This window comes from Stigmatopora nigra, chromosome 10 (genome assembly GCF_051989575.1).
Source record: "Stigmatopora nigra isolate UIUO_SnigA chromosome 10, RoL_Snig_1.1, whole genome shotgun sequence".
Lineage (NCBI taxonomy): Eukaryota > Metazoa > Chordata > Actinopteri > Syngnathiformes > Syngnathidae > Stigmatopora > Stigmatopora nigra.
Genome location: NC_135517.1, coordinates 13,356,448 through 13,374,461, shown reverse-complemented (window position 1 = coordinate 13,374,461; position 18,014 = coordinate 13,356,448). Strand labels below are relative to the sequence as shown.

The following is an 18,014-nucleotide window of genomic DNA, read 5'->3' as shown; positions in this document are numbered from 1 at the left end:
CAGTCTGACAGATGGAGCTGAAGAGCACTGCATGAAAAGCGGCTGGTGACTTGTACTGGAGGTTAGCAGATTTTTTTAGGATACTATTACAAATGCTTTGCTGCAAAATGACTGAAAATGACAGTTTCATTGAAGTTATGTCATTATGAAATCATATAAATGTGTGTAGTTAAAAAAAAAGTTTGCAGAAACGACTGATAGAGTAATTCCTGATACAATCAATGTTTAGTAATTTTGCTGGAACATTTAGAAGCTAGAAAACCATTAATTAAATATTCTTTCAAAAAAGACGCTGCTTTTGAAGGTAGACTGCCAGACTGAATTGTGACTTTTGGTCATATAAATAGTAGTCATTTGGATTGAACAAATACTCTAAAATTAAAGCTGACAGTTGCAGTTAAAGCAGTCTCATTAGTTACATTTCAATTCAATTGTGTCGGTGTTTAGTGCCAGAAGAACAAGAATTATGCCAGTATCGCAGTATTTATGGCCCTCACTGTAAAATGTCAATTCACTAATGGTTTGTTCCTTAATGAGATGTGAGAAAAAAAACTCAAAATGTGTTTCAGCCAAAAGAATGAAGCCTCTTATAAGTAGTTGCCAAACAATACAGTTGCACCAAATTCTCTGTGCCAGTGTTGCCAATATAGAGACTTTGAGGCTATATTTAGTGACTTTTCCCGACCCACTAGTAGCTATTTTTCACACACCAGAAAATACTTTGCCATTTTTCTTTCCCCTTATTATTCCCTTAGCCTTACAAGGTCAAGTGAAAATGTAACTGGCATAGTGTTCTTTCACGAGTAAAATAAATAAAGCTAAAATGCCAAGAAAGGTCATTGCTTGTTGGTGTTTTATCTTCATTATGGGAAAATGAATGGACTACTTTTTATGTGGAAAAAAAACTAAACAAAAAGAATACAGACAAACAAAAACAAAAAAAAACGTTGTTTTATTTTAAGGATGACAGAATTAGCCTGGATCATTTTGGCAAGTCTTCATACACACAGTTGCCATAGATAATTAGGCATGAAGACATTTGAATTTTGGACAGCCCTTTGACTTGGATGCGTGCCTGTACTGGAAACATCCCAAGGCCTGGCATGGAAATGCTTACCTGATAAACAGTAGGAGGAATAATCTTGATTTTCTTTATTGAAAATAAACATAATGGATTTCTGTAAGTTACAATTATTTTTCACCAGGTTATTTAAAATGTATTCAGGTGTATATAATGAGAAAGCATTGATTTAAAACATGACTTTTATAATTTGTGGTCATGTTATGGCTGAGGACAAGGAGGTTTTGCGTTAAGTTGTCCATTTAAATGTGGTTCTCTTGTAGTTATACTTAAATGATATTTATGAACATTATGATTGTTGACTTGTTCTGATAACAAAATGTAATAACCACACTTCTTTGGCTTTTCCAGGGATTTTTATGGAAAATAGAACGATTAGAACCGTATTTTTTTTCACTATTAGTCGCACCTGAGTATAAGAGGCATCAACAAAAGAATGCACAATGAACGAAAAAATGAACAAACAAGTTGCAATGTAGTGCAACTTTATGTATTAAAGTAATATTAAAATAGGGAACAAATAGGGAATCTGTTAATGTTATGTATTAACAGATTTTTTTTGATAGATAAAACCCGAAAATCACAATATAAAAATAAAATGACATATATATATATATATATATATATATATATATATATATATATATATATATATATATATATATATATATATATATATATATATATATATATATATATATATATATATATATATATATATATATATATATATATATATATATATATATATATATATATATATATATATATATATAAAAGTCACACATACATAAGTCACACTGAGAAAACTCACAGGCCGAGCCAAACTCAAATGTGCGACTTATAGTCCGTAAAGTGCGGAAATTTTTCGTCAACTGTATCATAGCCGTAAGCAAATCACCTGCAACACACACATTTACTTTACAGTGCATAATGCCTTCAGCTGTGACCTTTGAAAGCATTTCTCAAGTGTCAGCATGCAGTATCTCCCTCCGAAGAGGGAGATATCACATCATGCTGTGTCCTTTGTGATTTCACATCCTGTTTTAGAGCTTGTTTGCGGCGATCGTGCTATGCCACACTTTTTATGCAAGAGGAAACATCAGTCACGCGTGATTACCAACAATGAGACTCGCATTAAAAACATTGCAACACTTTTTTTTTATGTGTTCCTGTTTATTTCCATGACCAGGTATAATAACAGGGAGTTATCTTGCCGGTGACGGATTCCAAATTCTAGGTTTTCCTCATCAATGTCTCAATATGCACACAAAGAAGAGAAATAAAGCTTCCCAGCATCCGTTGCTATAGCAACGGCAACATGAACACTGTGGTACTACACGGCCAAGGCTGCCGTTGTGATATCAGGCGCATGCAGAGAAAACAGCAGGTCGCTCTGTGACTAGAAGTACAAGGCTTGCGAGCGAAATAGTAGCAGGAAGCAGTGGAAGGAGAGCAGGATGTCTCCAATAATTAGTTGAGAATCACCGTGACCTAAATGCTACTATTCCTGCTGAACTAAGACCATCATATCCGAGTTAGTGTTGCCTCTGACTTTAAGGAAGTCTGCTTTCATGAGCAGAACCAGTGAATCACCCTATGGAATCGCCTTATTGTTAATATATTGCCAGATGCTATCTTTATTGCAGAATTAAGAAATGACAGCTGTGAGAAAAAGAGAAAGAACGAGAGAGAGAGAGAGAGAATGAAGATTTGCATCATTGACACGCCGATGTAATCATGATAGGAAATATAATAACTCAGTACAAACGTTAAACCTATCAGACACGCTATGCCAACTTTTGAACAATTTCGCATTATTTCACCTTTCTTCAAATTGTTATTTTAAGAATTCAGCATGGTCAATATGATATAAATTGCAGATTACTTTTTATTTTATAGCATATAGGTACAATGCTGTACCATGAAATGTGTAACAAAAAGTTTTTTTTAGGGAGCTGAAACGTCATTTGAAAAAAGAAAAGAAATTATTTAAGGGACTTAATAGTTATAATATGAAGCTTCAATCAGTGGAGAAAGCAAAATAAAATGAAAATATCTACTTAAGTTTAGAAAAGAATTGAAACAAATAAGGGCAAAGGGGTCAAATGATCAATAGTATTTAAGCATAGTGGCACTACACTTTTAGTATTCCCAATTGCAAAACATTATCATTCATTTGCAGAATAATACTGCATTATGTGTTTGTATTTTTAAAAATGATAGTTACCGGGGTGGTTAGTAAACCAGTGGTTAGTGTGTCGGCCTCACAGGTCTAGGGTCGAGGGTTTGCTCCCGGGTTGGTCTTCACTTTGCGGAGTATGCATTTTCTCGTTGGAATTGCGTGAATGAGTGTGGCCGTTGATGTTTATCCGTCTCCTCGTGCCCTGCGATTGGCTGGGCACCGATCCAGGGTGTCCCCTGCCTGGTGCCCGATGTCATTTGGGATAGGCTCCAACACCCCCCACAACCATTGTGAGAATGAGCGGTACAGAAAATGAATGAATATTGTTGTGTAGGGAACTTGAAACGGATTATTTTTGGTGAACGAAGTATTTGGGTGGTAAAAAGAAACTGGAAAGATGACGTAGCTTTGCGTGTGCGCGTGCCCTACTCTTCATCCTCCTCCTCCTCATCCTCTTCCTCCTCCTCTAGCCTGCTCGACGCACAGTGGCACAACTGATGGTGCACTATAGACTCCACTGCTAGAGCAGATTTTTGCTTCCACTCAACTTTGCGCGCACCGCAAAATACACGCGTGTAGCATCAAGAAAGCTACATTGCGAGGAGAAATTCAACTTTTTGCTGGAGATTATTTCAAGACGGAATTTGGTGTTGAGGTAAGTTGATTTATATTATGAGGAAATGATATAAATTAGTTGAGTCTCATTTGAAAAATGTAAATTGGAATAAAAGCAAGACACAAGTTTGCGATTGCAATAAGATTGACCTCCCCATATGTATGTTACTTATAAATTCTTCTACCTGAGCTGCTTTCTTTATGGTGATGCTGATGCTGCAATTCAGTTTCTCTAAATGAATTGAGTAATAGATGTGAGTAAATTTCGTCTAATTCATCATTAGTAAGACGGGAGACAGTGACAGGGCGCTGTAAATTCTTTTTTCTACATTTCCTATAGTAAATCGCTATTATTTAGTGTGCTGTCTAAACATTTCAAGTAAAAGATCATTTACAAAAAATCTGAATTCTTTAATACAAACATTTTTGGAAGTAGTGTTTTGAATGGACTAGAGTTGATGAAGATTACATAATTTAGTTTTAGGAAGCATTGTGCAATGAGTAGATGTGAGTTTACATACAGTAAATCCAGTGCTCCTACCGTTGCTATGCGGGAGCTGACACATTTTTAAAAAAACATTCTTTTTAAACTATTCCTCCCTGTGCCACACTGACACTAATCTGTCTGACTCGTTCATGTTCTCTGGAGTATTAGCTTGGGGACATTGCGCATTCTTACACTGGCTTCTTTACATTGTAACCATGCAACATCCTGCATTTCTTTAAAACAAAAACATCATTTAGTTTTTCTGTCTATGTAACTTTGGTTCTCTCTACATTTTTTTTTATATGTGAACATTATAGAAACATTTCCACAGGTAGTTTGATTCATCGATGTATGGTAAAATACGGCTTATTTAGATGAGGCAGTCCCAATGGAGCCCAGATGTCAAGATTTTCTGAGCCCTATCAGAGGTTTATGGTCATGGCCTTTATCAGGGTGTCACGGGCCACATGGTAGTTTCGATTACATCCGGAGGGCCGTTATGTCTTCCAACTGGGCTGCCGAAATTAATCGATTAATAAATTGACAGCTTTCTCGATCATGCTAACCGATAGATAATTTTTGGACATTCGAGTTAATCCAATTTTTTTGCAATGATTGATTTTAAATGAGTAAACACAGGAAATAATCTACAACCAACATTTGAATTTCATCATAAAACAGAAACTCATGATTTACTTTCCCGGGCCACACAAAATGATGTGGCGGGCCAGATTTGGCCCCTGGGCCGCCACTTTGACACCTGTGGCCTGTATAGTAATTTGTATGAAATTAGATGCATAGGAAGAAATATATATTTCATTGCACTTTTGGGATGATATATTGTCTGATTCAATTGGTAGGATTCCTTTCCAAATGAGGCACCAGACTTCAAAATGACTTAGAGTAAATCCAAAGATTATCATGCAAGTGAATGTATTCTAAAAATGGTATTTTCATTATTATGCAAACAGTTGCACCACATCGTCTTACCCCTGTTTAAACTGTGTATGTATACATTTAACTGGCGATGCTGAATAGATTTTTAATATTCATATACTGATTAAAAATGGAATGTTTCCTTAGTGAGTCTTCAGCCAATAAGGATACTGCAGTAAACTATTGCCAACCTGTGAGCACTGAAGGGATAGTGCAGCATACTCAATCCACTCCGTTATTGCAACTATGATGCCAGGCAGACACCAAATATAATAAAACTGTCTGATTATCCAAATTAATATAATTTTTAAGTTGAGTTTGTGTTTTTGTCATTTTTATTTAAACACTTGTGGAGGGAACAAATATTCAAATTAAAATGTACAAAGTATAGCCTTAAAAACCAGCAAACAAACAAACATAAAAAAGTGAGTTTTTATTGCTATTTGATTTGTTACTGATGGGTTAATTGTTTGTTTCTTGGCTAAATTTCTTGCCATAGACAATGACGGGAAAAATTAACTATTTTTTTATTCGTCATATTTGGTTTGAGAAAATATAAGAAGATTATGGACAGATTGACATGAGGTTGTCCTTATGTGACCTCTTTTCCAACTGCATTGATTTAAAAAAATCCATAATACATCGATAAATACTATAATAGACTCAATCGATTAATTGTGGTAGTGGTGTTTGACGGACATTACTCATAAGAGATCCTTGCAGTCAGATGTTCATGCATACATATTTTCATGCAAAGTACCAATCATATAACTTACATTCTCCTTTTGTGTTTCTAAAACGTTATTCATCATTTCAACATTGTTATTGTAACATTTCCACACAATTCAATATGAAGCAAGCCAATGTAATATTGTTTTTCAAATTAAACATTTTTGGAAGGAAGAGCCAAAGATTTGTGCACAAAACAATGACTATTGGACAAGTAGGTGGGAGTAAAAAATATCTTGCTCAACAGATGGATGACAATAACATTTATAAAACAAGGATTTGGAAATGTGTCACCTGAGTGGTTTGCTGCTCATTTTAGGGCACCTCCAAAACCAAAAGCGCAGAATATTACAATATCCAAACAAATAAAGTAGGCGGGATACAAAACAGATGGAACAGTTTGCATCACACTTGTGTTTTGTCAAGAGGCTTTGGAAAATTGACTCACATTTATTACAGGCCAATTTCCAGTGGATATAAAAAGCCTTTTTTTCATTATGGGGGAGACTATGTTGTGGGCTAATGAATTTTATTTTATTTTTATTTTAGTTTTATTGTAATTTATTTTGTTCAATCATATCCTAGTCATGAGTTTTTAAAGTTATGATTTTGGAATTATATGTAGCATTTATGAAGATCATTTTTAAAAAGTATATATTAGACTCATTTTTTTAATTACACCAAAAATGTTTTTATTTGAATGGGAGCGTGTAGACTTTTATTTTCTGTATATAATTCGACAAGTATTTGTTCTATTAAGAAAACATTTTAATTTCAGTAGGCTTGTCATTGTAGTTCTCAACTACACATATATAGGGATTCTTGATTTAAAATGTATATATTAGCTGGAATACTGTGACATTTGGCAACAATCTTGCCAAATGTTTATAGAATGGCTAGAAAAATCATCCTCTCAATTAAGTATTGTTTAACTAAATGACAATTCACTTCTTGTTCTTTTCATTACACATACATTGTACACCCATCACAAATTAAGATGGATTTATTAAGTGCATCTCATTGATTTTAAGTACCATTAACTGTAAATGTCAAGCAATCAACTGGAAAGGATTGTCTATCCTCAAATGGTATCGCAGAGCTTCAAAGGGCCATCCTAGTATATCCGCAAATAGAATATTTGAAGGGGAATTCTAAATCAAAATTTATTAATATTTCACCTTACCATTGATTTACACTGAGACTGTTTGCCTGTTCCTCTATAAATTCAGAGATTGTGAAAATGGGTTGCAGTGGAATTCATTTTATCTCTAAATTGGGAATAATGATCATTGTTGTCCTTATTAGCTGGACTCTGGGTTATTGTTGCAAATGATATATTACACTTAATTGCTGTTCTCAAAAGTTAGTGTTTTCTCTCCAAATTGGCATTGTCAAAGCAACACTGCCTTAAAAGGGAACAAAGAAATACTTTGAAGATTTTTTTTTTAGTACAGTCTACTGATTCGGATCCATATTTGGATATCTATAGTACAGTAATGACCTTCGTCATTAAACGAAACAGTGTTCTAGAACAAATACAACTTGCACAATATATTTGAAATATAAAGCGGAAGAGGTGATTACATTTTGGAAGTAAGAATGGCAAAGTTCAAAGGTCACAGTAGCATTTTTCTTAAAATAACTTGGTGGTCTATTCAACTTATATTTGCAGGATAGGTGTATATATATGTACATGAATATGGTTAATCCCTCAATTATTCCTTCATTTTCCATGCCACTTATCCTCACTAGTGTCTTGGGGAATGTAGTATTCTATTCCAGATAACTACAGATATAGTACAAAATTCAAGTTCCGTTAGATGAGCTGAAGCACCAGTATATTTCTTTCCAAGAGTTTTTATTGATGCTGCTATGGCGCAAATAGTGAGTAGGGAATAAGTTTGATAAATGATTAAGAGATGGACCTCATTGCTTTGTCTCCAATTGGACCATCAAAAAAATAAACAAGAACTATAAGTGTGCCCTACATTACTGCAGCATTAAAGATGAACCCACTCCCTTGGATTTCAATTGCATGGTGCAGTAACAGTACAGTACTGCCATACTACACACAAGGATTTTGTAACCATGGCAACCAACAACATCTATACAGAGAATGGTCAGATTAGCTACTGAGGTGTGAAGAGGAACCGATTCCAATTTTACGTCAAGCTAAATAGCCAAGCTTGTTTTGAATTACTACTATACCACTACAGTAATACACAAGTCGATTCTACATGGTGTAGTTTTGACAACCAGATCTCAAGATACAGTTATAACATTTGGTTTCAATAAGTTATTTAAAGAGTAACGCGAGACTTGCAGTTCAAAAGCATTCCGACATTCCAGTTAAGCAAAGTGCGGGATTCACGTACCAACTTGTTTGATGTGGACGCTCAAGCATCCGACCAGCAAAACCGACCTCCTGCCATCTTTCTTTGAAGATGGCTTGTTCTCTCAGTGTATTCCAGCATTGTTCTACTACTCATTGAACAACCACACACACACACACCGCATTAAAACAAAACAGATTAACTGCATCATTGCCGACAAGAAGCAGAAAAACAGAGGGAAGTATATTTAGGTACAGACTGCTACTATTGACTGGCCAAAAGCCTTTGAGATTACATTTTCTCATTGACGTGGGTGGAAAAGAAGCTCGAGTTGAGCCTTTTGGTCGATAGAAGATTTTTTTTGTAGCGTGCCGAGTCTACTCTTCGAGCTCCATTAGTTTATATGAGAAAGGCCAAGCACGCATCAGAGGACCGACCCCATGGGCTTTTAGTGTTACGTTTCTAGTTTAGCCTGCACACATTGTGTTACAGCAACTTGTTTGCTTTCGTTGATTCAATTAGTTCAAATTGGATGTGTTTTGCCCGCAGTGTTACATTTTTTTTTTGCGCCGGGGTTGTCACAGAAGAGGGACAGTTATACTTTAAGTGGAAAAAAGACTGTAATGTGCTTTTTGAAACGTATTAAGCATAAAATGATATGTTGCCTTTGAAAAAAAGAAATACAACTTCATTCTTTAGATTAGTCATACGAGCATTTCTTAGTGTAACACATTTTCCCAAATATTTCTACTTTACAGTATGAACCTTTTGAAAATTTTTCTCAGATAATAGCAAATTAATATTACATATCTCCTCAGAACAAACTTGAGCTGACATGGCAATTTATTTTTATTATGTTTGTGATTTTTCACCAGTGTCATGTGTCTTGTAGGAGTTCGAACAGAATCATTTTGTTATAGATGTTTTTGTGTGGACAATCCGTTTTTTAGGGCTTGTCAAGGCCATGTGGAGAACTTGTAACCAATTCTAATTGCTTTTTCGGTCACAGTAGGACATCAAGACAAGGGCTAACCCCAGTTACATGAGTGGATAGCAACAGCGAAAGTTTGTTTATATCAAAGAATATGTTGTCCCTAGTGGATGGCGACATTCTCTTGCTGCTAATTCACCCACGTCACCATGGTGACGGGGCTCATATGGGGCATTTGTACTAGACATGAACTTTTTAGTCACATGGTTTTCTGAAACAAACGCTTGGTAAGCCATCCGTCAGGTCACCAACAACTGTTTTTCTGCACAGATGCAAACCCAAAAACAAGTTATGCTGTCTCTTTATAATAAAAATGCATGCCGGATGAAAACTATAAAAATATTCAAATATTTAAATATATATATATATATATATATATATATATATATATATATATATATATATATATATATATATATATATATATATATATATATATATATATATATATATATATATATATATATATATATATATATATATATATATATATATATATATATATATATATATATATATATATATATATATATATATATATATATATATATATATATATATATATATATATATATATATATATGAAAAAACTGTACATTACAATAATAAAAGATATAGAGAATAGTACGTATATCAAAATATACAAGGGAGCACAAGTACAACAACCGATAATTTCCTTAGTTTCACTTCTTAATCCTTTTCCCTTTCTTTGCTGATGGAGAAAGAAGCTTTAGATCAGAAAATATTAAAGTCAGAGGTGACAGGCGCTCTAGATAAGCGACTGAAAAGCGAGGAATAAACTTGGGCTAACATGCTTGGCATTTAATTTAATTTGATTATGCATCTTACCACCTACGCAGAGACACAATGCCGAATAAGGTCTCCTGCTGGTTATCACGGCATTTGAGGAAATTATTTAAGAATCAAATGGTGTAACATGTTTTTTCCACTCACGACTAATTGTAATGTCATGATAATCAGTGGAGTTGGCTGTCTTATACAATTAATTCCACTGGAGCCTGAGGTTATAAAAAAATTTCAAAAGCATGTAGTTTGGTGTACTTTAGATATCATTAGTTTTACCTTATCCCTTTGTGCTCTATTTAATTCACAACTCATATTTGGCAACATTTGAGGGCGCCTTTCAACTCATAAATACGTTCTAAATGATTTTAAACACAGATAGCAAAGAGGAAAATATATTAGTAAGTCTTCCACACAGGAAAAGAGATTCAGGTTCGAATCTAATAGCTTTGAGTGTTCCCGTGCTGGTATGTGTCTGCTTTTCTGATAAAAAAAAAAAAAAAAAAAGAATCATAAAAATTGTATGCATGTGAATCTGTGTCTATACAGTACATACAATGGAATTAAGAGGCAGTCCAGGTTGTCCTGCTCACTACTGTAAATGTATCTTGAAATTTAAGCCCTAGAGCCTAGAAGCTTAGAGGTTAAAGGAAGTCCAATTATACAAATCGTATTCCAGAATATAAATGCATGAAAAGAAACACCGCCACTGGCAAACCAATGCTACCATCATAAGTAGCGTCAGCATAATAAATCAGTTTAATAATTGATGCAACAAAATCATAGAACTTGGTTTTCAAGATGTATTTGTGTAAGACTAAAAAATACCATCAGTTGTTTCTCAGGGTTAAAGCAGTTTTGGGCTGAATTTGTGCATGCTGTTCTATCTGTGATTTATTGCCAGCTGAGTCTTGAGTTGCTGTTCACTGGCTTTGCAATTACATAAATATGATTTAAATTGTTTGCATCTATCGGCATTGTGCTTTTGATTCTCTGCGTCGAAGCAGAACGATGTGGCTAGTGAAAAAAGAAGTCTAATATTGGAAGCCATTTATGTATAAAAATTCAACTTGTATTGTTATTTTCTTTGTGATATTTCTATAGAAAAAGAATGGATCTATTATTTAGCAATAACTCAACCTATGGCTTAAAAGTACAAAAAAAACTAAAAAAAAAAAACGGACTGAAGCAAAATGTCAGGATTACCTTGAGGACTTTTAATTTGAACTTTTACGGCTAAAATGTTTTGTTTCCTTTGCTATTGTAAACACGAATAAAAAGGCTTTTCATCTTGTTTGCGAGCAAAGCTTTCTATAAAATGATGTTTGTAAATGCTGAGGCTCAGCAATGTTTAACTTCACCTCAGTAAATCAGCACTGGCTTGGACTAGTCAGCAGTTCAGTGACTTGCTGAGCTAAGAGGAGTGTAGAGAAAGGGATGAGCTTTGAAAGATGAACATTCAATTAATGTTATCCTAAACTTCCTGATGTTGATGCATTGCATCCTGCTAATACTAATTTGTTGAAGCACTGCAATGATATTAAATGACTGCTGAAGATTTAGTTCAATATTTGCAGGAAGAAAAATTATTCCAAGTAGAGTAAATACTCTGATCAAGTAAGAAAACAACGTTTACCCTGACATACTGTATTATATTCTGCTTCTCCAAAGTCATACATTTAGTTTGAAAGCGTTATAAACCTTTTTTTTAATCTCTCTTTCTCTCTCTAATTAGGCCTTTCACGACAACATTAAGACAGTTTGCAGACTTCTGCGTCATGCCATATTATAGACACTTTTTTTTAAAGATATTAACCACACAAATAACAGGTTACAACTTGGTTTTGTTTCATTTCATGTCATCGTCAGTAATCCGAGAATCTAGCATTTGCTGACTTCCATCACGAAACGGACACATTTAGTTCAGACTGAACTTTATTTATGTCTAAACTTCTCTTTTAATAGACTTGACCTTTCTTACAAAGCACCATTTTGCTTATATTTGATCTTTTCAAAAAAATAGTATCTGTGCACTGTTAAAGTTTACTGTTGATATAGTAATATTTCCTTCCCATGCACATAGACTCTTTTTTTTTGCGTGCAACCTCTGTCAGGAACATTACAAAAATACTCGTTTGCTCTTTTTACGCAACTTTGCTGAGCAAAAGCGTTCCTCGCATGGCCGCTATAGTGAAAGTGACACGAAAAGATGCAGAGCCAGCAAAGGTCACCCATTTGCAGAAAGTACAGTGTACATGCCGCTTGTTGCTAATAAGAAAAGACTATGCACGTTTTTGAATCATTGTTTTTTCCTCATATTTTTTGTCCATACAGGTCAGGTGTGGCCATGCCCTTTGGCTGTTTAACAATTGGCGAAAAGAAGGATTATCACAGTCCTTCAGATGTAACGGACAAATATGACATGGGTCAAATTGTTAAATCGTGAGTACATTTATATATGTATATACAATATTGGATTGGATAACTTTATTCATCCCGTATTCGGGAAATTACATTGTGGCAGTAGCAAGAGGGTGATTGGACAGAACTGCAAAGCAGAAGCACAAAGTACATAGCAAATCAAAGTAAATGGAATCATCAAATCATTAAAACATAAAAGCAGCAAAAACACAAAACGAACAAGAGTGGACAGAGCTACCGTGGCCGCCGGCTGCCGCTTAAACAGCGCCATTTTGGTTGTGGTAACTGAATCGGACTCAAAAAGATGTTGTAAAGTTGGACAAAAACTGGAACCCCACAGAACAGCAAAGCAAAAACACAAAGTACAAAGCAAATCAAAGTAAATCCACAAGATGGGGAACTTCTGCAGACTGTGACCGAGGTGGAGAATATGCAGAGTCGCTCTTGCAAGCTTATCCGCACAGTTACTCAGTAGTCTGAAGCTGAAAAAAACAGCAGCAGGGCAGAACACCTCGACTCCGTTGCTGGTAGGGGCCAACAGCTCTTCCATCCCATCCCACGATGGAATGGTTAGTCAGAAGCGTTGCCTCTTCTCCCAGCACTTTTGTCCAGCTCCAGACCTCTGGCGGTACCGAGGTGTTGTAGTATGTAATATATATTTTCTCACCGCTGACCGATAAACTCTTTCTATTTTCTCTTCTCACATATAAACTGTTTTCAGGGAGGAGTTTTGTGAGCTATTCAGAGCTAAGGACAAAAATTCAACAAGAATGTATACATGTAAAAGGTTCATGAAAAAGGACGGAAGAAAAGTCCGCAAAGCTGCAAAAAATGAAATCCTCATTTTGAAGATGTGAGTAGTATTTCACATTTAATTGTTCAATTTATTTTGAATTTTTTTTTTACTAACTGCTGTTTTGTATTCATTATCACTGCTAAGGCTGTACTTGATCTTGTTGTGTAATTAATTAATTTGACTTTGGTGTAAATAGTTGATGTTTTTTGATATTCAAGATTAATGGCCTAGAAAATTGAATGAGTGAGCCAAAGAGTCTAACATCCAAATCTTAATTTAATTTTTTAAATCATTAGCTGAAACCACAATTGTGCTCCTGACATGCAAGAGCTTTTTTAATCATGCCGATTACTTTCTTCGCATTGACTTTTGTGGAAAAAACATTATTTAATTACAGTTTGTATGGTATCAATTGAGTAAAAGATTAAAACTTCCAACAGTATCTCATTTTTCACTCTGATTCCTAATCCCTTTAGGGTGAAACATTCTAATATTCTCCAGCTGGTGGATGTCTTTGAAACAAAAAAGGAATATTTCCTTTTTCTTGAACTGTAAGTCTGAAGAAAATTGTAGTGTCTTTTTTTTTGTCATTCTGAACTGTACTGTACCTTTAATCATCTTAGAATTTCCCATTGTTTATGGCCATATCACAAAATATATACATGCCTGTCATAAATATGCTCAATTTAATAGAATCAATCTCTTCCCTCAGTGCAACAGGTAGAGAAGTATTTGACTGGATCTTGGATCAAGGCTATTACTCAGAGCGGGACACAAGTAATGTGGTGCGCCAGGTCTTGGAAGCTGTTGCGTACCTTCACTCTCTGCATATTGTGCACAGAAATCTCAAGGTAAAATACACGTCTCTCTTGCTCCACGAGGTTAATACAAGCAGCCAAAAAAATTCGAGGAATTGATTTTTTTCTGGTGCTGTTTAAGAAATGTGTGGTTTGTTTGTAAGCAGATGGCGTTTTATCGAATTGAACCCAGAATAACCCACACTAACACCAGCATTACAAATGAAACTGGGGTCTAATACTTCAAATAGTCATCCTTTCAGAAAAATCTGTCTGTGTTGCTATTGGCTTATTTGTTTGTGAATGACTACTACTTTTAAAATGACTCTAAATCTGTTATAGTTGGAGAACTTGGTTTACTACAATCGCCTGAAGCACTCGAAAATAGTCATCAGTGACTTCCATCTTGCCAAATTGGAAAATGGATTAATCAAAGACCCTTGTGGGACACCTGAATATTTAGGTGAGATTTTTAAAGAGTCAAATAAAACAGTGCGAATACTTTTTTCCCTTTTAACAGCAATAGGTAATCTGTTTCGTTATTCTTTTGCAGCTCCTGAGGTTGTCGGCAGACAGCGATACGGTCGACCTGTAGACTGCTGGGCCACAGGTGTCATAATGTACATCCTGTGAGTATTGTCATTCATAAATTATGCGGTGCTGCAAAATGTAAAGGTTCTATTCCGTGATAAGTATTCTATATTCATTCGCTCACCATTCAGCCGCTTATCTTTTCAATATATAGGGCTGACAAGATGCAACCTCAACTGGTTGCCTGCTAATCATAGATAATGTTTTTATTAAAATGCAAATGGCCCACCTTACGACTTTCAATTTCTTCTCTATTTGCAAAACTAGACTTTCAGGTAACCCACCTTTCTATGATGAAAGTGATGAAGATGACTATGAAAATCATGACAAGAACCTATTCCGAAAGATCCTTGCTGGGGATTATGAGTTTGACTCTCCATACTGGGACGAGATCTCAGACTCAGGTATCTTTATAGTGAAAATATGTCAGATTCCGTCCCGTAAAAAATAATTAAAAAAAGAAAGAAATCCAAGATCAATCTTAACACCCACCAGAGGAATAAATCAGCCCCTTTTTAAAGTTTCCATTCATTTCCCCATCACAGCAAAGAGTCTGGTTACACGTCTGATGGAGGTGGATCAAGACCAGAGATTGACAGCCCAGGAAGCTATTAATCATGAATGGTAGATGGATGATGTACACCAAATGAATCTCATTCTTTGTAAACATCAGCAGAGAAATTGAATAAGAAATTCCAGATTTCCGTTGTCCCTATTTTATTATCATTATTTCACAGGATTTCTGGTGGTGCAGCCTCAGATAAAAACATCAAGGAAAACGTATGTGCACAAATAGAAAAGAACTTTGCACGAGCCAAATGGAAGGTAAGCCGGAAGTGTCTTCTTTCAATAAAACCCTTTAATTTCAAATCGAACAGCACATTTTGCTAACAATATTGACAAACTGCCTGTTTTTCAAATTCTCTTCCCACAGAAAGCTGTGCGAGTGACCACCATCATGAAAAGACTGAGAGCAACCGAGCAAAGTAACGTAAAAACCTCCAGTCCAACAGCGACTGCAGTATCGGACAACGTGCCTCCTGAGGCTACGGCGGACCCTGCCTTACCTGCTACTACTACATCACAGGAAGTCAACATGGAAATAAACAACCCAGTTGTAGAAACCACTGAGGAGACAACGCCACAACCACAAGAAGGAGAGCCCACCTCTCGCTGTAATGGAGATACTTCGGCTCCACTCCATGTAGATGCCGAGGCAGGAGATGAGCAAGGCTAGCCCCGACATTCACCCCCAACCCCCCCACCCCAACACCCTGACCTCCTTGTTTACTTCTGTGACCTTTGCACACCCGCACGCTGTACATTGGCTGCTAGCATGGTGACACTGACGCTTTTCCCACTTGCAGCATTATTATCATCAGTACTAGCTTTCTTGCGTGCGCCGCATGATATTGGCATTCCAGTTAATTGAATCACATTTCTATTTCCAACCCGATTCTAATGAATATTTGCTTGAACAGATTTAAAGAACAAATCTGATGTCAAGTGGCAGTTTTAGATGGATGTCTTTCAGGCATAAGAACGTCCTCAACACTTTTAAAAATAAAAATTCTTACCTGGGAAATGTTTCTGTGGTAGATGTTCAAATCGAAGGATAGTTTTGAACTGTATTCCTTCCAAGGTCCTGATAAGTGGGTTTGTCCAGACACTTTAAAGGTTTCTGTATTTCACACACACAGCACAGAAGAACAAACAGTTTATTAGTTTGCTTATTCCCTCCTCAGGGAAGAACATCATAGTTTTATGTCTGAATATTTTGTACATAGAAAACTTTGTAGGAATAGCTAAAAGAGCATGAGTTCTCACTTTTTTTTTGGCTGCAAATTTTACATTTACCATGAATATAAAAAGACTACACAACCCTGTCCAAATGCCTGGTTGTTGTGAAATAAAAAAAATGAAAACATGATAATCACATTTGCACCATAAATTTAAGCAAGAACTGGTGCAGCTCAATTTTCTTTTTGAGAGAGGAAATAAAAAAAATACATAAAATTAACCCGTTAGACATACCAGGGCAGTTTTATTACATGTATATGAGTAAATTATGGTATAGTTGGAACTTTTATGTATAATAATTCCATCCGATATACAAATACCGGAGTTTGTCACCAAAAACCACAAACGCTCCGCTTTGAAACAGGCTAGTAGCACGATTATGTACATAACTGGGCAGTTTTTCTTCAAATGTATTATGAAGCTTGAAAGAAACATGGCTAAATATATACTGGTTTCTTTATTTCTATCACAATCAGTTCAGGGCTGTGTACTCACTTACTTTTGTACTCACTGTACCTAGCCAATACTTCAAATTTTACACTTTGACCCAAAGTGTGTTGAAACTGTTTTAAAGCTATTTTATGCCCCATTTCATATGTTTGTCTTGCAAAATATAGATCTTGATCCAATGGCACTTCTATGCATATAATTAATTTGTAGCTTTTCTTTTTCTAAAAGCACCACAATAGGCTTTATGACATTAGAATTGATGATAGCTGGAGTTATTGTTTTACCATTGCTCAGTTTGCCTTCTCTCTTCACTCTTGCGCTACCATGTCTTATTTATATGTACGTCTTTTAACCTCTTGCTTTTATTAGAAAACACGTATCATTGCTAGAGAGTTAAGTTTTTCCAAGCTCATCTTGCTTGTCTTGACAACCAGTACTAATAAAGATAGCTGAATAATAATGATCCACAAAGGGAATCCTAATAGAAGCTGAGCAATATTTGACAGGCTACAAAAACTGTGATTTTTGCTGTTCTTGGTTTCGGATTGTCCGTCTTTTTTGGTCCTGTTAGAAGTTGTTAACCTGTCGCTTCAAGTCGCAATTGGATACAATTTATGTTTGTGCAAATTTGTTGTTAAACACATGTCTACAATCAAGCTTCCCATAGTGACAATGACACATGATATGTTACATAAAAATAAAAAAATATGTAACAAATTGTAAAAACGCCACACACACATACATAACGTATTTAAATGATTTTGTTTGTTTTGCTACGATTTAAAATCTGTACAATTTGTGTTGAAGCTGATTATTTTTGTTAAAATGTTATTTCACAAATTCGCAGGCATTTTTATGAATACATAATTTGTCGTAGTCCTTGTCTGACACCGTGAATACTGTTATAACTTTGTCACACTGTTTTAAGCAATCTTTTCCCCCCCAACTACACTTCTCACTGTAGGTTTCCATGTGTGACCATTGGCCACCTATTCACA

The 18,014-nt window shown here is 35.3% G+C and overlaps 1 protein-coding gene across 2 annotated transcripts; it reads left to right on the top strand.

The window, feature by feature from the left end:
* Positions 1-3,628: 3,628 nt before the first annotated feature.
* Positions 3,629-16,745, top strand: camkvb (CaM kinase-like vesicle-associated b). Of its 2 annotated transcripts, XM_077725822.1 has the most exons (11): positions 3,629-3,921; positions 12,496-12,603; positions 13,304-13,435; positions 13,855-13,929; positions 14,091-14,229; positions 14,518-14,638; positions 14,729-14,804; positions 15,034-15,170; positions 15,312-15,390; positions 15,504-15,591; positions 15,701-16,745. In XM_077725822.1, the coding sequence occupies exons 2-11, from the start codon at positions 12,509-12,511 to the stop codon at positions 16,001-16,003; spliced, it is 1,245 nt and encodes a 414-aa protein (XP_077581948.1). In that variant the 5' UTR covers positions 3,629-3,921; positions 12,496-12,508; the 3' UTR covers positions 16,004-16,745. The 2 variants fall into 2 exon arrangements, with proteins under 2 accessions (XP_077581948.1, XP_077581949.1); XM_077725823.1 differs by lacking the exons at positions 3,629-3,921; positions 12,496-12,603 and adding an exon at positions 13,032-13,226.
* Positions 16,746-18,014: the final 1,269 nt, after the last annotated feature.